At 42.5% G+C, this 25729-nt stretch overlaps 1 protein-coding gene across 4 annotated transcripts in view; it reads left to right on the top strand.

Annotated features, from left to right (window-relative positions):
* Positions 1-25729, top strand: part of ttbk1a (tau tubulin kinase 1a) — a 49528-nt gene that overhangs the window by 3138 nt on the left and 20661 nt on the right. For 2 of the 4 annotated variants that reach the window (XM_014131196.2, XM_014131197.2), the window contains exons 2-14: positions 2140-2298; positions 3490-3637; positions 6148-6221; positions 8723-8875; positions 9476-9580; positions 16750-16815; positions 17100-17192; positions 17689-17814; positions 18228-18382; positions 20654-20864; positions 21273-21454; positions 21809-22143; positions 22513-22676. In XM_014131196.2, the coding sequence (XP_013986671.2) occupies positions 2191-2298; positions 3490-3637; positions 6148-6221; positions 8723-8875; positions 9476-9580; positions 16750-16815; positions 17100-17192; positions 17689-17814; positions 18228-18382; positions 20654-20864; positions 21273-21454; positions 21809-22143; positions 22513-22676 (1920 nt within the window). In that variant the 5' untranslated portion in view covers positions 2140-2190. The remainder of the gene's footprint in view (positions 1-2139; positions 2299-3489; positions 3638-6147; positions 6222-8722; positions 8876-9475; positions 9581-16749; positions 16816-17099; positions 17193-17688; positions 17815-18227; positions 18383-20653; positions 20865-21272; positions 21455-21808; positions 22144-22512; positions 22677-25729) is intronic. The other 2 variants (XM_045691308.1, XM_045691307.1) reach the window with 2 other exon arrangements.

The raw sequence follows: 25729 nt of genomic DNA, 5'->3' as shown, positions 1-25729 counted from the left end.
ATTATTAGTCAGTCATACTTATGAAAGTATAAAATAAGCTTAAAGGCATAGTTCACTCAAATTACAAAATGACATTCATTTCCTTACCCTTTAAGTAGTCTCTGGACAAGGACACCAATATGATTTGTAAATTGGGTGAATTATCCCATTAATGATTTAAGGTTAAAGTTAAATATTAATTCAAATTCCATGGCTGTAGTGTGTGGAAGTTAATATGGAGGTTGTGTAGAGGACGCTAAGTGAGGAAATGCTCCCTGAACACCTTTCCGCCCCGTTCTAGAACTCTGAATGCTTGCTGGTTCAATTCAGTACTTCTGCCTGGTCCTACCTTCACTTGAACTCCTTACAATATTGCCTGCTCTTGTGGGTTTTAGAGCAAGTCTGAGGAGAGCACTAGGGCCGCTTTTAGCAGGGTGCAATGTTTATGGGACATTCAGATATAAAATGTTACGTAGAACGAACATGCACCTCTGACATGTAGAATAAGGAGTCGCGTAAGCTCTATTCATGACATTTCTATCTGCAAGGTTCCACAACATTTGCCTACTGAACATGACCCAGGTCTTGCTACATTTGCAGTGTTACTGGCCTGTAATCTTGCTGTGCTATGGGAATGCTTGAAATAACCACCAGTTATTGGCACGATGACATTCAGCGACACAGCATCCATTCACAAACTTCCTGCCGTAGCAATGCAAATGTTGGCAACCGACCCAGGTGCATTGACAAACTTTGCTTTAAAGCCATAAGCACTGGCAATACCACCCTCGTGGGCTCACACGCTCTGTCTAAACCTATTGTATGTGTTCCTAGTGCATTTTCTCACTCTTTTTCACAGCTGACTAATCTGCTAGATAATGCACACAGTCTCTCTACTGGCCTCAGCCTAGGCATGACTAAGTACCCCCCCCAAGTGGAGCTGAGCTGTGCATGCATAACTAAATGCTCCATGGCCCTGCATGCAGAATAGCATGGTTTTGGTACTAACCTACTTACATTCATCACTCTTATCCAGATGTTGTTTACCCAGAATAATCATAAGCATCTAGAAAATACAATTTGATTGATATCGGTTCGAACCCAATACGTATTCTGTCTTGTAATAGTTTAGAGGGCTAACAGCGACTGACCAGATATTACAATGTAAAAACAGGTTTTGTTTTATAAAGTCAAATTTAAGAAGTGTCTATCTCATCAGGCAAAATTGGTTGCAATGACGTCATGGTCAGGTTATATAATGAAGTTTTGCTGAAGCATTTTTAGCAACCAAATCTGGTTGTTATCTGGTGACGCCTTGATCTCGTCACGAAGAGGACGTCTTTACCTGATTGTAACAGAGACCAGTTGGTCGTAAACTAGGTATATGACGTCTTCTTAACCCCCAAAAAATGAGATTACAACCAGAAAATTTTAGGCCAAATAATATTTCCATTACTATTCATTTCATAGATATATTGTCAATTTGTTGTTGTACAGCAGTGTTCAAGACTGAGAATGGTTATGATCCCACTTTATAGTAGGTCACTAAAACCATGTATCACATACAAATTACATATATTATAGGTATACTATTGGCATATATTGTTACATAATCAAGCTTTTGTTCAAAACTCTTAACTCAGCGTTCAAGCAGAGTGTGATGTACTGTGCTTCAAGTGCCAAAAGTCATTTGAAATTTGATTTGGCCACACCCGAAGGAAAGTGCATCTCCTTATTGGGCCTGATGTTATTCAGATATGAAGGACATTTCGTATCCATGGACAGATATAGTCGCTGTAGTTGATGTACCTCCAACATATAATATACCTAAGGCCTTATTTTCCATTGTTCACTTGAGGCAAGAAATGCAGAGTATGTACTGTCTGTCCCCCTTATTCTTTCAAGACAATCTAGATGTCCAACTACAACCGTCAATACCTGCAAGCTTTCTGTTTGACCAGGGTATTTGCACGGACAACTGCAAATACCATTTTGTTTTCTCCTCCACTTTGGCCCGAGCTAACAAAACGAATGGCTTTGTAAGACAACCCTGACTTATGCCTTTTGCTTTGAGTGCGCTGTGTGATGCCTGCTCTTGGGTATTGTGTTAAAAGAAAGGGAATAAGACTGACTTATGTCCTATTGAATATCCTTTTCCAGATAAATGGCTCATTTAAGTTGGGAGCTGCTCGCGTTCTGTCGGGCTGGCAGATGCAGTGCCTAGTGCCAGCCCTCCAGGACCACGCCAACATGAATGGGGCTGGGGAGACGGCGGACATACTGCCGCCTAACTGCATGGTCAAGGACCGATGGAAAGTGGTGAGTACGCTACATAGTAGATCTAGTCGTGGTTTTGTCTTGGTGTATAGTCTCTCTATATCAGTGTTTCCCTAAGGGGCTAAGTACAAGGTTACCTTCACACACACAGATTTGACTCCCCATCACCGAGGTTCTCCGTGTCTCACCAGAATTAAAGGGATTGTGTACTCAAAAGTTGAAGTTGAAGTTGAGCAGATAAATCCAAAATCAGTTTGTCAGGTTTTTTCATACCTTTAAAGCAAGCAAATTACAGAATTCTGCAGGCCTCCATCCAACCTGAATGGGAAAGATTGTAACTAACTAATACACAGCATCTAGTATCTATTCCCTGTCGTTCCTATTCATTTGGGACCACAAGATTGTCCAATGAATTAAACTCTACTTCTGGAGCTACAGAACAGAATGTAAAATTGACTCAATACTGCTTTTGGGGTGTTAAATCATTGGACACACTTATTTTGCGGTGAAATGTCCCTTTAATGGTATCTGACAAACTTTTGGGGGTTACTTCTGGCCCTTTAATAATGTCCCACTGAATTAAGAAAGTGATAGCGCAACAGCCAAAGTTACTGTGCTTCTGATGGTGATCACTTGGACGACCCTGTCAGAACCAATCACGGATTGACAGATCCCTCTGCCAAAGAGCTGAGGAAGAAAGTAGAGGGTGTTTGCAGATGGCTGCTAAATATTTGTCTTCGGCACTTGGCTGTCATGATCAAGCCATAAATTATAATAGGGTTGTTCAAATCACTTAAGTACTTGGTGAAAGAAATATAAAGGCAATAGAGGAGTTGAGGAAGTGTGGCTGGAGAAGGAGGGATGGGACGAAGGAGGGCAACTATCTAATCACTCAACAAAAATGAATTTACTCGATTACTGTTCGACCAATAAGACACACCTCTCTATCTCCTGGTCCCAGATCAGTTTGTGCTGTCTTGCCAACATATTTTGGTCGTTGTCATGCCAAACAATGACAATGACCATAGGAGTTGGCAAGACAGCACAAACAGTTCTAGGATCAGGCTAACCTACTCTTCCATCAAAACTGGTGTTCTTCATGCAAAAGGCTTTGTCAAGTTGAACTTCAATTTGATTAGTACAGTACATTTATTTAATTGATTTAAAGCCAGCATTCGAACAGAGCAAGAAGAATGTTATTTAATACACTTTTTATCCTCGACACCTTTCTAGCTGAAGAAAATCGGAGGAGGAGGTTTTGGGGAGATCTACGAAGCGCTGGACCTATTGACGCGGGAGAACGTGGCGTTGAAGGTGGAGTCGGCCCAGCAGCCCAAACAGGTCCTGAAGATGGAGGTGGCAGTCCTGAAGAAACTGCAGGGTAAGGGCCCACTGTGGCGGCCATTTTGGGCCTTTCTGCTAGTTTTTATAACAATGAGCCTGGCAGTGCCACTGCGGCAGCCATTTTGTGCTTACCATTCTGCTTAGTGAATGAGTATGAAGGTGTCTGTGCTGCTCAGCTGTTCTTCATTGACTTGTCATTCTCACAGTATGGCATTCTTTGTTGATGTCACACTTGAACCCAGATCCCACCTCTGACACCATGTGACAACATACTTTGTGTTGTAGTCATGACAGACAAATAACGTTTCAGTCAGCTACAGTACATAGTCAAGTAAGAACATTTGTCTTTCCTGTGTAAGATAAATAGGTGTTACATCAATACTGCGTAAGACTGCACTTATGATTGGTTATAAAATCTGCTATGTCATACTCATGACAGTCTAGTAAAAAGCGTAACCATCTCTCGTCATGACAGCACAACGTAGGTTTCAGGACAGTAGAACCAGGCAAGGTGTTACTGCTTTGGGTGTCCTTTGAGACATCCTGTCAGAGAGTGACACAAAAGGACGCCGAATTTCCTCTCACATTGTCATGACCACCCTTAAGCGTCCTACATCGTTAAAAGCTGCAGAGCCATGCAGTCTACTGTGACAGATGTCTGCAACTCCATAAAAAGCCAATTAGATTCGTTTAGTAAATATGTAATAATGGGCTGCCAGACTATTGTGACTAGGTGGCTGTGGACTTTGAATAGAGCTTTTGTCCAAGTGGCTAGGGGAGAGCTACAATGGCTCTGTCTGCCCTGCATTAAGCTAGTTTAATGGAGCCTTCACTTCCTGTCCTTATTTAGTGGGTCACCGATGCACTATTTAAGCATATCTGTTTCGCTTTTTGCATTTTGGTGTGCTGCTTGCATTATGGCCCTTGAATCTTTTGCTCGAGGTTCAAGCAAATGTGGGAACAGATGTCTCTCTCGCTTACCACACCCATAGTAGCTTCACGGAAGAGTGGCTAAGAATAGCTTAGGCCTAATGAATCAGTAGGTAACCTAGTAAACCACTCCACATCATTGCTCATGTTGTTATTGATTATTAAGGGGCCTTTGATCTCCTTGAAGTTCAGTGTAGGTAAAATGTCTACAAGGCCATTATGTAGTAGTAGCTGTAGTGAAAAATACTCTACTCGTGATAAAAAAAGGCCCTTAAAAATGTGCCTGGAAAATAAGCAATATAGTGCTGCTTGTTTTTGGTTAATACGCACATCGGTAGGAAGTAGAGAGGTCCCAACAATCAGATATCTTACAATTGTGCCCTTAAAGCCAAACATGCATCCTAACAGTACTTTATTGATGCTTGATTGCATGGTCCCGACAGTATATCAGTAACGTGTTAAACGTGATGGTGATCACGTGGCACATAGAATGAGAGCAACTCTCTCCTCCTGGTGTATGCACATCAATGTGCCAGGGTGACAAGTGACTCACTTTGGCTACGAGTCATCGTCACAATATGAGGGGACAAAAAGTAACCTCGAAAGCTGTCACACGTCAGTCACAGTGTGTGTGTCTGTCGCCCAAAGCGACGCATGATTGGTTTGCAACATGTACTATGTCTTTGAAGAAGCTAATGTTTGTGTGTGTGTGTGTGTGTGTGTGTGTGTGTGTGTGTGTGTGTGTGTGTGCGTGTGTGCGTGTGTGCGTGTGTGCGCGTGTGCGCGTGCGTGCGTGCGTGCGTGCGTATGTTGGTATTTTTATGTACATATTAAAGGAACACTGCAATGTGACATCATCAAACGTAGCGGGGCGAAACAACAAACAAATTCAAATCAGCTTAGACTGCTACTGTTGGCCCTTCCCAGCATTCCCATATCATGAGGTGCATATACGGTTGTTGTTGGAAGCAGGACTGGAAGCAGGACGACACCCTTTGGCGTATGATGATGTCATATTATAGACTATACCTTTTTAAGGAATATCAGAACAACCCAAACAACGAGATCAAATGAAGTTCCCTCAGAATTTTTTTTAAAGTCTGAGATTCCTAAATGTTCGGTACTAACTGTTAGTCACATTAACATCAAAAGATGAATGATGCATGATGAATAACAATGATTTATGCCCAACTGATCATCCTTAATTGGGATTAACTGTGAAGAAAAGGAAGACCAGGAAACATGGACTGGCCAGATCATTCATTTGTCCAGTTTTATTTGTCTGGCAATATTTCATCTTTTATAGAATATTTAACACAAGGCCATGTCCAAGAGAAAGAATGAAGTTCTGAAAAGAACAGTCCGGAAGAAAACCTGGAAAGAAAAGATTGCTTTATCCTTTCTTCAGCCATTGAGTGTCAACATGAGTGGTTATGCTGTATTTGCATTGATGGATATGGGAATTTAAAATGGATCTTACCTAGGCCCTGTCACCACTCTCATCTCCCTGGTGTAACCAATGAAAACCAATCCAGTCATCAAGTTGAAGTGAAATGGAATATTTTGACATCTGCATCTTTGAACTACGATTCTTAAAATATGGCTTTTTTTTTTTAGGTAAAAACCATGTGTGCAAATTTATTGGCTGTGGGAGAAATGACAAATTCAACTACGTGGTCATGCAACTTCAGGTAAGAAGCTGACCTTTGCTTTTTTTTTTAATTGACCACCATCCCCAAAAAGCATTCTGTGAGAATCTGACCACAATTCAACAAAAACACGTTTTTCTAAAGAAGTGCAATTTATTAAGCCTGCATAAGGCATTGTGAAATGTGAAGTCTGCAAATAGGCCATATTAACTGAATAAATGATTCGTAAGCAGTGGCTGGTTAGAGGCTGACAAAGAACATACTGATGAAGGACAATAATGCAAATGTCATATGTGACATGATCCAACATAGCATTGTCAGTCTTCTATAACATGAAAGTATCTTATGGAGAGTCTATAGCTGTGTCTTAACCCAATCCATTGTCGATTGAGACACAGCCTATAAAGCTGTTATGTTACTTGGGTGTAAAAATCCATTATGATCAAACTTTTGGTACTGTATGACTTATTGACAAGGCTGCAATCGGCTTTGAATACAAAAAAAACGATGTGCTGTACAGAATTGACTTGATATGCTGATATGCTGTGATGACTTAGCCAAGCCAATGCCCAGGTTCGAATTAATTCATTTAAGAAGTATCACATTTTATTTAAGTTAAATTGAAACTCAGGGTCGTTCTCATCAGGCATGAAATGGAAGAAAACATACTGAAACATATTGACACATACTGAAACATACTGAAACATATTGAAACATACTGACACATACTGACACATACTGAAACATATTGACACATACTGAAACATATTGAAACATACTGACACATACTGAAACATATTGAAACATACTGACACATACTGACACATACTGAAACATATTGAAACATACTGACACATACTGACACATACTGAAACATATTGACACATACTGAAACATATTGAAACATACTGAAACATACTGAAACATATTGAAACATACTGACACATACTGACACATACTGAAACATATTGACACATACTGAAACATATTGAAACATACTGACACATACTGAAACATATTGAAACATACTGAAACATATTGACACATACTGAAACATATTGAAACATACTGAAACATATTGACACATACTGAAACATATTGAAACATATTGAAACATACTGAAACAGGGACTGACTACCTGGACTAACTGGTCCAATACGAAACGTTCATTTTTGTTTTCTGTTGCAAAATGGTTTAAGCTGGTACGGTCCGGTACTGCGTCCCTGCAAAATGAGACGTGAGACTATCACAATTAACACAAAATGCCAAAAAACTATAAACTATTACACCATTATTTCGACTTATATTTTGCCAAGGCGGAAATGAGTGGCCGAGACAGAGGCGCGCGCGGACAACAGTGGACAAATTAGTTCAGGCTACAAGTGTAGGCCTAATGACAATCACTGAATGTTATTAAAATACATGTACAGTAGGTGTTTTGTAACTGATGTCTCGTTGCATTCATCAAATTGCGAGTGCACAGTGGGGTTTGGATCCTGAAATGATTTTGTCAGTGGACGAACGTAGCCTACAGGAGCACCTTTGTTAATTGATTGTTTGACAATCAGGAAAACATCATGACTGGTTGTGTTTATGCCGCATTAAAAGCGATAGGCGGGGGTGTCCATAAGGCTACGGGGAATCTTTCCCTAAAGTAAATGTAATTAAATTGCCAAAATTATATAGCCTAATTAGCTTACTCTCCTCTATACAGAAATAAATTAAATCATTCAAAATAGGCTACTACACCAGAAAGCATGATTTGGCCACAGAGGACCATTTGCTTCTTTAAAAGAAAGCTGTGGATTGTTTTCAGTTGCATAGCCTACAGTAGGAAGGGCCCGCAATTTGGGCAGCTCGCGCGGCAAATAGATGATTGTTGGGTTGTGACTGTCAGTGAAAAGCAGAGAGACCCAGCCAAGCATATTGCAATATTTAAAATGACAATCTTGTATTTGTAACCTAGGCCTACTCAACGCCACTACGCGCTGCATTGAACAGTCTTTTCTGCGAACAGTGATTGAGTTATATTATTAGCCTAAATTATGACTATCCAATCAAATCATCACATTAGGAATCGTAGGCTATCTTACGTAAGTCTGCAAATGCGAGGATCCATGGAATGCTTTATTATAAAGGTGCATGTTTATGGTGAAAATTAGCTTCCGCAAACTTGAAACCCAAGCACTATGTTAATAGGTATTGCATGTTAAGTGATATGACAAGTCTTTACTAGGCCTAGGTTACTAGGCCCACAGACATCATATATGAAATGAATAAGGATTCTATATGGAATACTATGATTGCACCTAGGCGATTGGGTGTCCCGTACCGATAAGAAATGATATGTGTTCTTTCGCACAAAACCTGTTTATTTACGTATGGTTGGTTTTCTGGAGTGGGGTGAAGTTGCCCCTAAATGCTGATTTTGGGTCAGATTTGTATTTTCCCCACCAAAGGTTAAGGTTAGGATTGGGGGAGGGAAGCTGACCCTAGATCTGTACCTAGAGGTAACTTCACCCCAGAGCGTTGTTTTGTTTTGGGGGGTGGAGCAGGGACGCAATTTGGCTGACCTGAGGAGGAGCCAGCCTCGGGGGACTTTCACCATGAGCACCACGCTCCGCCTGGGGAAACAGATCCTGGAGTCTATAGAGGCCATCCACTCTGTCGGCTTCCTGCATCGAGATATCAAACCGGTACGTATCATACAGATGCAGACTTGTTTTTGTTGCACATGTCATGGCACAGCATGCCACAGCTTTATGACGGGTTATCAGTGCTAATTCTAAAATACAATGCTTGTATGCAAATATGTGTCATTTTTGCATTCTAATTTACCATTTAACCATTGCATTTTAGAGTTGGCACTGATAACCTTCCATAATGCTGTGGCATGCTGTGGAAAAAATGCTGTGACGCATGGAAAAAAGACTGCACCTGTATTGTCCATCAAAACAGAAATGTATTTTTGCCATCGGTTCGTTTCATTCGCAATCCCAGACACCACACACACACGCAGCATTGGGTGAGCAGCAGAACAGCACCCCTGGAGCAGGTTAGTGGTTAAGTGCTTTGCTCAAGGGTACAACGGCAATCTGTGACTTCTTAGATGGTCCTATAGCCGATGTTTCATCAAACAATGCCCCCCCCCCCCTTAAGAACAAGCACCCCTCCTGGCTAGCTCTAATGGCACAGTGGTGGTTCCTTGGTGTTGCTACAGTAGCCCCACACTCTTACCGACTGAGCCACACGACCATATCTGTAATGCACTGAATAATCATGTATTTTCTCTGCAGTCAAACTTCGCCATGGGAAGGCTGCCTTCGACCTTGAGGAAGTGTTACATGCTAGACTTCGGCCTCGCGCGGCAGTACACCAATACCACTGGAGAAGTCCGCCCTGTAAGTCTCCTCTTTTGTTCCTTTGCTTTGGTTTGTCCTACGAAATGTTAGTTTACATTTGAGTCATTTAGCAGACGCTCTTATCCATTAAGTGCCTTGCTCAAGGGCACATCGACAGAGCCTTGCCGGCTTGGGGATTCGAACCAGCAACCTTTACTGGCCCAACGCTCTAACCGCTAGGCTACCTGCCGCCCAGGTCAACGTTATTGTGATGTTATTAGAATAATGTCCAGCTCGTGGGTACGTTCCAGGTCATCTTTATTGCAATGGTGAGGCTGCACAGATTAGCAGGTCTGAGATTCCAACATCTGGGCCTATCATTTATAAACCATCTCAGAGTAGGAGTGCAGATCTAGGATCATGTCCCCCTGTACATGTATTTATGATCTAAAAGGTAAACGTGATTCTTCCTTAGCATCCTACTCTGAGACTCATTATGAAATGGTAATACGATATATCCATGTTCTGCGATGTGCAGCGCGACAGAAATGAGCAAGACCTGGAACGCGCCCAGTGTTCCCTAAATGGTGGGTCAGGATCAATGACGTCACATGACCCACCCTAAAGCATGTAACACTGAGAATCTCACTGCCGAAAGACTGCCGATAGGTACTTATCACAGTGGGAGGCCGTTCCTTCTCTTGCTAGAACTAAAGTGGTACCTGCTGCGTGCCGACGAACATACTAATCGCAACGCTCGTCAGTGGCGAACAACTTGACTTTGAGCCAATCCGAGAGCATGAGAATTTTGGGGGGAATTTTCTTTGTACATCCACGGACGAGGCAGTCACACTTTGTATACAATGTAGGCTATGGGATGGTCGTTAGCTAAGTGCACAGACGCAATGCACACAACACTAATTACTTCCTCCAAGCTAGCTAACCACTGTAGCTAGTACTGACATTGTAATTAAATCCCAACGGATTAGCTAGTTTCCATGAAACAGCTGCCGGTGTTAGCTGCTGAGTTAGTGCAGTGTCCTTAACTAGCTAGCTAAATTATGTGAACACAAAAGAGATTGACTGCCGATGCTGTCGGCAGGCAAAAGTTTGACAATCCTACCGGTGTGTCTGAACTTTAAGATCCTCTTAGCTCCTAGCTCAGGACTGGGGCGTACTCATCAGGCAGCTAACAGAAGATAACAGACTGAAACAGGGAAGGATTACCTGGATTTGTCCAATAACAAACACACATTTTCAGTTTGTGCTACAAAACGTTTTAAAAGTTTTCCGTTGGGTCTGTGCCATAATGAACAAGAACCTTGACTAGGTTGTGGGTCACAATGCAGAAGTTTGAGGATCACTGGACTATATTATCATCGTTGGTACTGTTTTGTTTACGTTCAGACCCTGGGTTTGGTGCATTGCAGTACAATTCATGCAAAAGTTAGCTCATTCATTGTACAATATCTGAATCCTTGTTTTACTGTTCCTTGTTTACATGGGTAGCTGTCCAATATGCCTGGCGGTATCGCCTTTTTTTTAAGAGTTTAGGGCCGGTTTGCCGGACCCAGATTTAACCTATTACCGGACTAAAATATATGCTCAATGGAGAATCACCATTGAAAGTGCTTTGATATCCAGGAATAGGTTTAATCTGGGTCTGGAAAACCTGTCGGTAATGTACAAGATCAAACAGATGACAGTTAAAATGCATTAGCCAGTGACTGCTTATGACATCGGTTATGTTGTGTTAGCTAATGCTAGTACAGTGACACCTTCAAAGTGTCATCTTAAAAATGGATGGATCATATTGGTTATATTTATGCCCAGTCCATGGTTTTGCTAATATATAATATATACTGTAAGATATGTCACTTAGCAGACACTTTTATTTTCTTTGTATGAGATTTCCTGCAGGCTTTGTTCATTTTTATCAGCCTTTTAAAGTGACCCAGAAAACCCTTTTTACAATATCATAGTCTTAAAGCCTCTCCATCATTTTCAAATTGAGTTGAAATGTTCAGTTCATTTGTCATTCACATCTTACACAGTAATCCCTGTCTTCTGTAGTTAGTTTACATGCTAATCACAGTCTTGGGGATATGCGACCGAAACTAAGCCGAAGAAGGACTAACCTCCCCCTTTCTCCGACCGGCACTCTCTCTCTCCAACTCACTCTCTCTCCCTTTTCCTTCACTCACTCTCTCTCTCTACCTCACTCTCTCTCCCTTTTCCTTCACTCACTCTCTCTCTCTACCTCACTCTCTCTCCCTTTTCCTTCACTCACTCTCTCTCTCTCTACCTCACTCTCTCCCCCTTTTCCTTCACTCACTCTCTCTCTCTACCTCACTCTCTCTCCCTTTTCCTTCACTCACTCTCTTTCTCTACCTCACTCTCTCTCCCTTTTCCTTCACTCACTCTCTCTCTCTACCTCACTCTCTCTCCCTTTTCCTTCACTCACTCTCTCTCTCTACCTCACTCTCTCTCCCTTTTCCTTCACTCACTCTCTCTCTCTACCTCACTCTCTCTCCCTTTTCCTTCACTCACTCTCTCTCTCTACCTCACTCTCTCTCCCTTTTCCTTCACTCTCTCTCTCTACCTCACTCTCTCTCCCTTTTCCTTCACTCACTCTCTCTCTCTACCTCACTCTCTCTCCCTTTTCCTTCACTCACTCTCTCTCTCTACCTCACTCTCTCTCCCTTTTCCTTCACTCACTCTCTCTCTCTCTCTACCTCACTCTCTCTCCCTTTTCCTTCACTCACTCTCTCTCTCTACCTCACTCTCTCTCCCTTTTCCTTCACTCACTCTCACCACTCAATCTCTTTCTCTCGCTTTTTTTCAGTAGCTCTCTCTCTCTCTCACAAACACATTCTCACAAGCAAATGCATCCCATTCATCCTCTCCCATCCCCTCTTATTGTCTGCATTTTCAATCTCTCACTCTCTTCTCCCCTTTGATCTTCCCTCTTCTTCTTCACTTCCATCCTGTCATTTCCTCCTCTCCCAACTTCTCCCTGTCTCCTTTTATCTCTCTTAATCTCTTCTAGCACTTTCACCTCCTCTCCTTTTTTCTCCCTCTCATCAATTGCTTATGCATTCATCCTCCTCTCCACTGGACTCTTCTTCCCCTTTATGTCTCTTTTTTTTCCTCCCCTCCCATCTTTCCTCTTCTCCTCTCCCCTCCTTTTCACTAGACTCTCAGGTAACTTCTATCTTCTCTCTTTTCCCCTCTTGCCCCTTCTACATTTCTGTCATCCACTCCATTTCTCTTTCGGCTCCTCTCCCTTTCCATCCACTCTTTCCATTTCTCTCCCCTCCTTTTGCCTCCCATCTCTTAGGCACCGCTCTCCCTTCTCTCTGCTTTCCTACTCTCATCTCTTTGACTCAGTCACTATCTGCTCTCCTCTATTTCTCTCTGCCACTTCCCTCCCCCCCCCTCATATCTCTGGCTCTACCACTCTGTGTGTGTGTCGTCGCCCCCCCCCCCTGTGTTCGGAGCTCTGTGAGTGCAGCAGCGTGAGATGAATATTTAATTTGCATGCATGCGTCAGTGGGCGATGCCCCGAGGCATCGCTCCCCCCTTTACCCCCCCATCCCCCGCTCCCCTTCTCCTTTTCCCCTTCTCTTGCTCTCTGATTTTTTTTCTTCTTCTAGCCAGTACAGCTGAGTCAGCTTCAGCTCATTGATTTGTGATGAATGCGAGGCTCTGTTCTCTCTCTCTCTCTCTCTCTCTCTCTCTCTCTCTCTCTCTCTCTCTGCGTTATCCCTTTTGCTCTCCCATTTGCCTCTCCCTCTTTCTGTCTACCTCTCACCCTCCCTGTTTGTCTCTCCATCTTGCTTTATTTAACTCCCCCTGCTTCCATGTCTGTCTCTCGTTCTTTACCCCTGCTTCCCTCCCTCTCTCCCTCCTTCTCATTCCATCTCCCTTCTCTCTTCATCTCCCTCTTCCCCCAGTCCCTGGCAAATAGCAGTGTATGCCTCTCTCCTACCCCGAGGCAGCCAGATCTCCAGGGAAGGAAGTGTCAGGGGCCTCTCCAGTCCAAATGACCTTCACCTTGCCACTTTGTCAGCCCCTTAGCCATAAAGCATATTTGTTAGCACATAGACGTTAGCCCCCAGCCAGAAGCCACAAAGCACATTTGTTAGCATGTAGCCATTAGCCCCCAGACAGCAGCCACAAAGCATATTTGTTAGCGCATAGCCATCAGCCATTTGCCACAAAGCATATTTGTTAGCATGTAGCCTTTAGCATCCAGTGCTTGTGCAGTGAATGACCTACCAGCTGCTACATACTATAGTGTTCTCTCTGCAATGAAGAGGGATATTCCCTCACTTTCCTTCCCTGATAACTGAATAAATCATTGTGGGTAATAAATAGCGGAGCTATTTTTCCTCTCGTGCCACGCGTCATGTGTTTCTCAGAAATCTTGTTTTCCATGACTGCTGCTGAGAAGTGGAAAATAATTCTTTATGTAGAGATTTTAGCATGCTAATTAATTTTCTATAACATGTCTCTGTCCTTTATGCGGTAACTGAGTAGCAGGTTTAGGGGCGTGTTAAATGTTGATGGGTTTTGTAAACTCATGGGGCGTATTCATATTCATACATTGACATATAAATATATCAGGTGCTGCTGGGAAAAAATGCTTGCAGAGTTAGCTTTGTCTTTAGGCATCCGTCAAACTACAAATTACTGTACATATCAGCTGCCAAAATGTATGGTTTTAACACATTTTTATTCTATTGAAGCTGGTTTTCTATCTTGAGTATATAATGCTGCAGGATTAGGTCACTTTTCAGGGAGTTTTATGTGTAAACAGATTAAGTCTATTTCTAGACTAAAACGCATTCACTATTAAAAGTGCTTCGTAGTTCAAGACTAGGCCTAATCTGTGTCTGGGAAACCGGCCCTATATGCCTTATATTACATTATATAGGTATAATTAAGGCTGTTTCATGCACATTATTGCCTCTTGGATAGGATAACACTCAATCCACTTGCATACCTACAGTAGGTGATAAAATGGGATGCAGTGTTTTGAAACTTGAAAAAAGCAAGGTCCCCACTTACCAGCAGTTCCCACAAATCAAACTGATATGTTTTCTGAATGTGTGATGTTGTAAGCCAGAATGTGATTGTTACAGGAAGTTGATACACATTTACATACATTATTTAAATATTTCAGCCAGAATTGTGGCCATTGGTGGTCAGCAAGGACATTACTTACTATCAACTCATTAAGTGTATATGTAGTTCTGTCTCTATTACATAAAAGCCAATAGAAAATGTCCTGCCGTTACCATGTGTAATTTGGACCTCGTGAATGTCACTGTTTTCCTATGTGATGTGTGCCTATTTATTTTACATTTCCTTACATTTATTCATTCATTTTGTTTCAGTGCTTGCCTTTGTTTTGTGTTTTACAGTTCCTTTTGGACATTTGATTTTGAAGTGCATGCTCCAACCCGTTTCTCCATCAGATCCTTGCTCCGCCATGGCTGTCACGTGCATGGTGACAGAGTGACGTGAGTGTGGTCACCAAGCTTTCTGTTCTCCTCATAGCAGAGGGGTCACAGTAAGGACACCCACTTTCGATCTTTCTGTTATACTCATATCAGTGGTTACTGTTTCTATTGCTAGGACCCCGTTATTGCTGCTGGCAGCTATTTTATATAGTAACAGCTATAAATGGATCTATCTACATAGCAATAATATTAGAGCCTCATTCGGATGTAAGACATTTGTACATTATTGCTCGCTCTCTCGCTAACTTCAACGCTTTCTAACTTACACTTAGATGTTGTTTCTTTTAGGTTTTAGCTATGTGTCAGAGTAGGGCCCTGATTCTGATGCATACGCTGTCGACAAGGAAGATCTAAGCGTAAGTTGGAGCAATGTGGAAGTTTCTCAAGGTCACAAGGTAGAGGCTCAGAATTTCCCTTAAGGTTCTTACACACAGCGAGCTGCACACTCTAATTCAGTCTGAAGCAGCTTCTCCTTGTTGCTGAAGAAGCATTTAGTTAATTGCTTGTTTAGGACAGAGGGAATCGGCATACAGGCAGCCTTCTCTCTGTAATAACCAGCCGAGAGCACCGTTGGTGTTATTGTTGACAATAACGGGGCATCCCTCACCGTCAAATCTAAACCTAGGATGCGTCCCAAATAGTGCCATTCTGGATAAAGCCCCACTGTCTACCTCCGAGGGCTCAGTACTCAGTGTTCGATAAATGACCGTGGGACTCGACCGTGAGCGTTCAGTTTGCTCTAAGTTTGAGCTAAGGTCATGGCACCAGCAAACTACGAGGGTAATGTGAGAACGAACAGCATGTGCCGCACCCCTGATACTGCCATCCCAAGCCAAACTCACAAGAGATTGAGTTTCTAAAATAAGCTAGAGAGGCGCAATTCTATTTTACAGTTTTCAGATTGTCAGTTCGGGAGATGAATCGATATTTAGGAAAAAGTTTGAAAGAATAAAAGGAGTTATTGAATTATTTCAATACAAGTTCATTGGATATTGCTTATTGATATTAACTGGATTAAAATGAAATTTAGCTCAACTACAGTATAATACCATAATGGTTTTACCCAAGTGGCTTACTGAGCCAAACACATGCAGACATTAATTCATGAGCTTTTAGTAGGATTAGTGTTCAGATGCCTGGTGTGACCCCTCACTTATGTTTCTGGCTACTTTATTATTTCGTTTTTATTTTATTTATACAATTTCAATTCACTGTGTTTACAGTAAGCATCCATAGCTCCTCTACGGCACTGAGTGGCGGCAACAAAAGCATTGATGTTACCTATATGTCAGATCGAATTTGCAAGGTCAAATTTAGCATGTTCGTTGACGTGCTTTTGGGTCTTAAGATGACTTGTGTTGCATGTATCCTCTATGTAGCTGTTGTGTCCTGGCTATTTGGCGCTAACGGATGTGAGATGAATGCTAGTGTAGTGTAAACGTAAATTGTTACCGGTAATTTTATTTTGTTCCATTTGTTTTCCTTACTATTTACTTCCCATTTAAGTCAAATAAAAAAAAAAGTGTTTTAGTGTTTGATCGGAATAGTTCGTTTTTAAAACCAATCACATTTTGGAGCGTGAGCAGTAGTGAGAAACCTAGAAGGAAGATGTGTCAGAATTGTTATTTTTCCAAGACGTTGAAGTATGTGCATCTTGATATTGGTCCGTCACTAATACTGTTCCCTTTTGTTTCCTTTCAGCCGAGAACTGTCGCAGGTTTTCGAGGAACTGTCCGATATGCCTCAGTCAATGCACATAAAAACAAAGTAAACAACATTGTTTATGTTGTCGAAATGATATGCTGGAAAATGTATTCTGCCAAATTTGCTCATTGAACTTAACTTGCTTATTGTGTTGTTGTACTATAAAATGGTGGCAGGCAACTATTGAATAAGGAATTACAATACATACCCACTCTAATAATTTAATAGGATCTCTATGGGGCAACCTTAGGTTTGGCACTATTAAGGGTATACTGTACTAATTAAAACGATATAGCATGGAGGAAGATATCATTCGTAATCTCTACTTAAATTTTTTCTCTCCCCAGGAAATGGGCCGACATGATGACCTATGGTCTTTATTTTACATGTTGGTGGAATTTGCAGTGGGGCAGCTACCATGGCGGAAAATCAAGGACAAGGTAGAGTCACTTCACTCGTCCACGACAGACCCACTGTATTTCTAGCAAATCGTTAAAGTCAAATAATCAAATACGCAAGATGAACAAAACACAAGCCTTTTTGGATCTTCTTTTCTTTCAACTCTTGACAATGTTAGTAACATTTCATTTAGTCCGTTTTTCTAGGTATTTCATTTGTAATATGAGTAGCGCCTTCGAAATCAGATAGAAATAAATGCATGTGGCATATCATTTGGTACGCTTCTCGATTCATTGTATGAAATTGTGCAAACTCCAAATATCCCAGTGTGTGTTGGCTCTGTCGAAGTGGCATATAGGATGGTCTAATTTGCCCCTACACCCTTGGATCATTTTCACTCCATCAGCTTTCGGACACTTGTGCATATGGCGCAATGGGCAAATGGAGGGGGACTGGTTTGCTTTCAGCCACTGAATGACGAGCAAATATATAAAATAAAGTAAAACAAATCAGGTTTTTTTCTTCTGTTTTGCGCAGGAGCAAGTTGGGCAGATAAAAGAGCGATATGACCATAGGATGCTGCTGAAACACATGCCTTCGGAGTTTCATATCTTCCTCGACCATGTATTGGGCCTTGACTACTACACCAAGCCGGATTATCAGGTACCATCGCAGTATAGAGAATAAGGAAAGTACTTTGAAAGTGTTTTGAAATACTCCCACAAATGTCTCTTTTTTTGTTGTTGTTGTTGACTGGCCTCTTGCGGGGACTTTTTTGTATGCTCACACAAACTGATGTGTTGACTTCATCAATGCGTCCTAGTATTCCCTGTGCTATTTCCAGTAACAAAATTGCATCTAATATTACACCTTATTTCTTATTTACTGCACTACTTTGACCAGAGAGGTACAATACAGTGTAAAGGAAATAGGGTGCCATTTGGACACAACCAGAGTCTCATTCGGAGTTGTTTTCTATTGGCCGACTGCTGGTCTGGTCAAGGGAATAGGGTGTATTTTAAAGATTAGGGTGCCATTTGGGATGCAACCCAAGTCAAATTTCCTTTATTTCCCAGCTGCTGATGTCGGTGTTTGAGAACAGCATGAAGGAGCGCATCATCATGGAAAATGAGCCGTTTGATTGGGAGAAAGGAGGGACGGACTCCACACAGTCAACAAGCGCCTCCAACCAACCACAACACAACACACGGCCCACCGTCGCCATGGTGGGGTAAGGACCCTGATATATTTACCATTAGGATTAAAAGGAGAGTCCACAATATTACATGATCATACACTGCAGGGCGACTTTCTACTTGCATTTTATTTAATGGTGGAACCACTGGGCCTCAAGGGAACCCCCTTCAAGCTAATGAGCAGTGACTCTGACTGCAACACTGTGACAGTGTAATTAATCAATTTCATATATGATATCGCAAAAATGATGAAGGTAAAATGTGAATAATATTTATTTAATGGTGGCGCGGGCACCTGCTGAGTGAGCATCATTCTGGCTTTTTTTGCGCTTAGGCCTCAGAGGTGTTGGTTCATGCTGAGGCTCAGAATCTGAAGAATCATCAGAGATGTCATGATACATTTTTTTCCTCCCACCATCTGAGTCATTTTCATTCAGATCTAGTAGCAGTGCTAACACAGCATGTGCATCCATTCGTCTTTATCTTCTTGCCATTGTATATTACGCACACTCTCACTGTGTACTCCAAATAGGTCAGAGTAGACTGATAAAACTGCTTGGATTTGGTGGACTGATATAGAGCACATACTATACCATTTTCAGATTATAATTAGAATATACCAATACAATAGAATTTCCCGCCCTGTTCTTCATTCACAATTGGTAATTACATAATTATGCATCGTTCGCTTCCCTTCGCTCATCAACTCACCCATTCTCCCCCTTTCTCCCCCATCATACTTGACTTAATATATTTAATCTGTTGGTATAAGTGTGAAATTAGTTTCGGTATAGTTTCGGTTCAATTTTGAGACAATTATCTGGGTGATTATCAACTGGGCACGGAACCTTCCACTGTCTGGAGAAGGGGGGGAAACAGTGGAAAACCTTTCAAAAAATGAGATGCCTTCCTAAAACTGGTTATAACTCCAGTTCTGTTTGTGATATTGACGTTTTAACAACGGCAGTGTGTTATATGGACTTATTTAGGAAAAGTCAAGGAGGGGGATGAACCCATGGCTTTACAAATGGCAGAGTAATAAAAAATGACATGAATGAGCAGTCAAAATTACTGCTTTAGTATTCTAGTGTTAACAGAGACAGTGCCCGTTAATCAACATTTCAGTGTTCACATCAATGTAAATGTGCCAGCTGAAATGCCCTGCCTTGAGGCGTGCCCATGTGGGAAGAGCCAATAGAGGCCATCTTGGCAGATTCACATTTTGTAGTTGTTGATTTTTGTAAGCAGAAAGTTTCCCCATTGTGTATGATGATGTCATATTTCTGCGTCTTCCTTTAATCCTAGAGTATTTTTCACCAGTTGTCTGTATTTGACACTTGACATTTACAGTATCAATACACAAGGCAATGGTACAAAATACTAGATCCTGAATGTTCCACAACGTGATACTGTCACAGTGCTCTATTTTGAATCTGTCTTTTATACATCTTTCATGGGAGCTATTGTTTGACTCACTCACGCAAATGTATCATTTTGAAGTTCTCTCTCTCTCTCTCTCTCTCTCTCTCTCTCTCTCTCTCTCTCTGATGACTGTCTTGTTTGAAGCTCTTTACTGTTCAGCCCGCCTAGACACACACACACACGCACACACGTTCAGACACACACACACTACACACAGCTGCATGACTTCCCTGCGAACACGACATCCTTATCTCTGGAGACATCATTAGTCTTTTAGTCGTCATCACACACTGAGACTCTATCCTAAATGGCACCCTATTCCCTATGTAGTGCCCTTTGACCAGGGCCCATAGGCCTCTGGTCAAATGTAGTGCACTAAGTAGGGAATAGGGTGCCATTTGGCATAGAGTCTCAGTGTGAACAGAGAGAGATAATAGGTTTTGTGTCCATCAGTATTGCTGTCACGCCTCGAGGCTACTGCCACACTGCTCATCCAAACCCTTTGAAATGCATGATATTGAATTCTAAACTAGGCTGTAAAAGGCATTTGATATACCAGTTTACAATTAATGTTTCACTGAGTAAATAGATATGTAAATAGATGTTTACTGAACTTTGAGGGTTGCCTGTACAAAGTGCATTAATTAAGTGCATGCTTAATTCAGGAAATAAAAAAATAAAACATTTTGGAATAGAGTAGGGCTGGAACAAAAACCTGCATAGCCAGTGGACATATTCACATATAGGTGTTATATACATGTGTTTATTATATACATTCATATACATTAGTACATACATTGTATACATCATTGGGCCACCACTGCTCTTAATCAACTGATTAAACCTGAACCCATCCCCCCACTCCCACCCATCTTCTCCTCCAGAGCCCTCAACACCCCGGTGCCCGTAGACCTCCAGAGGGAGAACACGGAGAACGTGCTCCAGGACGAGCACCTCAGCGACCAGGAGAACGCCCCTCCGGCCCTGCCCCCCGGTGGGAGCCGCCAGGGTGGCGGTGGCCAGACGCCCGCTAAGGGCGAGGGATGGGAGGACACCGACTTCAACCGCAACAAACTCAGGATCAGCCTGGGCAAGGTGAGTAAGGGGGAGGAATGAGGGGAAGGAGACCACAACATTTTACTGTATGGCCTGGTCTCACCACAATGGCCCGTAGATGGTAGGATGGCATCTGTAGATGTTTTAGCATAGCTTATAATGTTTGTTGATACAGTATTTTTAGCATTTTTGATTAATGAAAAATATGGGATGGATTGATGGTTGGCTGGGTAGAGGATGATAGACGGACAGAGAGATGCACAGGCAGAGATGGGCATCCAGACAGAAAATGTGTACACCAGACAGACAAAGGCCTACCCTTTAAACTCCTAGCAGTGGTAATAGACACATTTTAGAATTAATTACTGTTTAGCATACATCATCGTGACCTCCTGTCTCTCCTTTCCCCTCCCGTCTCTTTCGCTCCTCTCCCCTCTGTGTCTGCAGGGGGCCCAGGAGGGGGATGAACCCAGCAGAGGGGCCTGTCCCATGTCTCCGTGCCGGGCAGGAGCGGCCCCCGAGTCCCCCAGTGGCCAGATGCGCTCCCTCCGGTATCGCCGCATCAACAGCCCCGAGTCAGACCGCATGTCGGCCGCTGATGGGAGGGGCGTCGACGGATACGGCCAAAGGTGACCACAACAAACCAGCTCTAGTATTAGTTCCAGACCTGTACTAGCTTTTAGTATAGTAGTATTTAAGTAATGTAGTTAACCAGGAAGTACATTGTACTCAAATACATTTAGTATTGTACCTAGCTACATTAAAGTCTCTTAGGTGTTCTTGGAAAGTCCTTTGGGTTAGGGTCTGTGAAACTGCTATAAGCCTATCTATTATAGCCCTCCACTTGAATACTTTATTCAGTACTTAATGTGTGGGTTTTGTGTGTGTGCATTCGTTTGTGCGTGCTTGTGTGTCTATGTGCCCTTGTACGTCCTCGTGCTTGTACCTGTGTGAATGTATGTGTACACATCTGTGTGCCACAGTATCAGGTCCCGCATGGACATCCTGGGATCGCCCTCGCGCCACGTGTACTCGTCCCAGCCGGCCATGATGCTGTCTGTGGACTGCGGCCTGCAGCGCGGGCGGCACGGCGAGGGCTCGGTGGCGTCCGTGGACCAGGAAGCCCACAGTAATGCCTTTATCAGATCGGTACCGCTGGCAGAGGAAGAAGACTTTGATAGCAAGGAGTGGGTGATCATCGACAAGGAGACGGAGCTGAGGGACTTCCAGCCCACCACGTCGGGCACAACCGATGAGGAGCCTGAGGAGCTGAGGCCACTGGAGGAGGGAGAGGAGAGGAGGAGGTTGCGGGGAGGAGGTGGGCCTGGAGGTTTTATGTACATTCAATGATCTGCAATTTCAGTCAGTTCAATTCTCTTCCATTCTATTCAGTTCTGTTGTATTCAGTTCTATTCTGTACAAGTTGTGTTGTGTTGACGATGATGCTCATCTCTCCTCTCACGTTCAAATATTGTTTGACGTTTGACTTAATCCGGCAAACGCTTTTCCCGCTACTGAGCCGAACCAAACCATTTGTACTGAGCTGACCTGGTTATGCATCCACCACAGCAGAACCGTGCTGAAAAGCACGATGTGAAAATGAAATATTCAACCCATTACAGTTTGGTTCGGGTTGGCATGATAGTGTGAAAAGGGTACTAGATTCCTAACCAATCCTTTGTTTTAGGGGCGGAGATGGTGGTGCGACCCAAGACGACCCACACGACCAACAGCAGCCGGGGCATGCTCACACTCACCGAGGAGGAAGCCTCCAGACGAAGTGGGGGAAGCCCCGCCATGTCGCCGTGTCATTCACTCCCGTCAGGCCGTCCTATTGGACCGCAAAGACCGGTAAGAGACCGGGCCGACCTATCGGTGGAGGGAGGCTTCTCTCCTTGCATGTTCATGGGAGTTGGCTCAGAGCTGGGTCGCCTGCTGTACAATGCGATTGATCTTCAGATGATATGGATGAGACCCACCTAAGCGGTGGGTGTTGTTATTGATCTATCCAGATGATGTAAAGATTAGCTCTTCGGTGCCCCCTCTGTTCGGGATGTCAATTAACATGCAGTGCTTAGCCTAGGGTTGCAAAATTCCGATAACTTTGCCAAAATTACCTGTTTTTCCAGAAATCTCAGTTGGAAGATTCCTTCTAATTTCAGGCATCTTTCTAGAAAACCAGGGAATTTTGCAACCCTAGAATTTTGCAAGCCAGTGGGAACTGAATACCTTGGCGCGGGGCGACCATTATTCCCTCAGCCATTTTTAGTGTCATTCACACTGTCATTGGTGTGACATATCCTGCCAGTGTAAAGAGAGAAAAAGTGAATTCTTCTATGTCACTAGGCACAAATTGTTCCTTTCCATGAGTTTGGTTTTGCCCATGACTTTTGGTTTTAACCATTGTTTTTGTAATGCTTAAGGTATGAATGGGAGACGTGGCTTTGCTAACTGCATATTCCAGCATCAGATCAGATAAAGCCTTACATATTATAATTATTGAACATTTTATGCTTTTTGGGTGAGATGGTGTCATGAGTAGGGTTGTTTTGACAGTCCCCCCCCCCCCCAATGTATTTCTACAATCTTTTCTCAATAGTTTTCTCAATGAGTCCACAAGAGCATATTCTCACAGCGCAGTTCCGGCAAATGCCAGATAGGCTGGTCCATACCACGGGCAGATTCCTGTTTCCAGTACGTCCCTGCAGTACGTCCCTGTATTCGGGATGACATTTGTCAGCGTTGCACTGCACTTGATGCCCTCGTTATGACACACTGACTGATGAAAGAAGATATACGCATACATGATGACACTTTGTCATTCTGATGACAATAATGTAACAAACATCCAGATAGCTGTGTCATATTCAGTATGGCACAACCGAGCAAAAGGTTTTTGTAACAGAAAAAAAATATTTGGACATGTTCAGGTGGTGCAACCTAGTTTCAAAACGTTTTCTTCACACTGAACATGTTCTTGACGTCAGTGTTAGAAAGTTAGATGTACACTGTCCTGACATGAAAACCTTTTGGTTGAAAATGTTAAATGAAAAGGTTTAAACCGTGGGTCTTCCCATCAGGCTAGGGAAACATGTGTTTAAGCTGACTGTTACCTCATACATAAAAAGATGCACAAAAGAAAATATGGGGAATGTTCAAGTCTTTTAGCTGAATGAATTATAGAGGAAATTCAGCAAATTCTTGGAGAACAGTTGAAGTTGACAAAATGTTTCCTCATTGTTAAAACCAATGTGTCTCAGCCTGTAGCTTCCATTAGTGTTTCGGGTTCTTTAGGGGTCTTTTAGGTGAGAATGTCATTCTCCATATATAATGTGCAATCATACTATTTTGCCCAACAGTGATGTACACTCCCGTTCAAAAGTTTGGAGTCACTTAGAAATGTTATTGTTTTTGAAAGAAAAGCTGACAGATAGCTAGCTGTATGTTAGAGAGAGTTAAGTTAGAGAGAGCGAGCAATAATGTACAAATGTCTTACATCCGAATGTGGCTCTAATATTATTGCTATGTACACTACCATTCAAAAGTTTGGGGTCACTTAGAAATGTCCTTGTTTTTTAAAGAAAAACACATTTTTTGTCCATTAAAATAACATCAGAAATACAGTGTAGACATTGTTAATGTTGTAAATGACTATTGTAGCTCGAAACGGCAGATTTTAATGGAATATCTACATAGGCGTACAGAGGCCCATTATCAGAAACCATCACTCCTGTGTTCCAATGGCACGTTGTGTTAGCTAATCCAAGTTTATCATTTTAAAAGGCTAATGATTAGAAAACCCTTTTGCAATTATGTTAGTGAAAACTGTTGTGGAAAATATTGTGGTAAATATTTTCTTCTTCTTGAACTGCACTGTTGGCTAAGGGCTTGTAAGTAAGCATTTCAAAGTAAAGTCTACACTTGTTGTATTCGGCGCATGTGACAAAGTCTGATTTGCTCCGGTTAAAGAAGCAATAAAGCTGGCCTTTAGACTAGTTGAGTATCTGGAGCATCAGCATTTGTGGGTTCGATTACAGGCTCAAAATGGCAAGAAATAAATAACTTTCTTCTGAAACTCGTCAGTCTATTCTTGTTCTGAGAAATGAAGGCTATTCCATGCAAGAAATTGCTAAGAAACTGAAGATCTCATACAACGCTGTGTACTACTCCCTTCACAGAACAGCTGAAACTGGCTTTAACCAGTAAATATAAAGAGGAGTGGGAGGCCCCGGTACACAACTGAGCAAGAGGACAAGTACATTAGAGTGGCTAGTTTGAGAAACAGATGCCTCACAAGTCCTCAACTGGCAGCTTCATTAAATAGTACCCGCAAAACACCAGTCTCAACATCAACATTGAAGAGGCGACTCTGGGATGCTGGCCTTCTAGGTAGAGTTGCAAAGAAAAAACCATATCTCAGACTGGCCAATAAAAATAAAAGATTAAGATTACAAAGAGATTACAAAGAGGAACATTCGTGAGACGCAGAAAAAGTGAAAAGATGCTGGAGGAGTGCTTGACGCCATCTGTCAAGCATGGTGGAGGCAATGTGATGGTCTGGGGGTGCTTTGGTGGTGGTAAAGTGGGAGGTTTGTACAGGGTAAAAGGGATCTTGAAGAAGGAAGGCTATCACTTAATGTTGCAATGCCATGCCATCCCCTTTGGACGTCGCTTAATTGCAGATCATTTCCTCCTACAACAGGACAATGACCCAAAGCACAGCTCCAAACTATGCAATAACTATTTAGGGAAGAAGCAGTCAGCTGGTATTCTGTCTATAACGGAGTGGCCAGCACAGTCACCGGATCTCAACCCTATTGAGCTGTTGTGGGAGCAGCTTAACCGTATGGTACGTAAGAAGTGCCCATTAAACCAATCCAACTTGTGGGAGGTGCTTCAGGAAG

Source organism: Salmo salar, chromosome ssa12 (genome assembly GCF_905237065.1).
Source record: "Salmo salar chromosome ssa12, Ssal_v3.1, whole genome shotgun sequence".
NCBI classification, from domain to species: domain Eukaryota; kingdom Metazoa; phylum Chordata; class Actinopteri; order Salmoniformes; family Salmonidae; genus Salmo; species Salmo salar.
The sequence above is the reverse complement of the archived record's forward strand: the minus strand, read 5'-3'. Positions and strand labels throughout refer to the sequence as shown.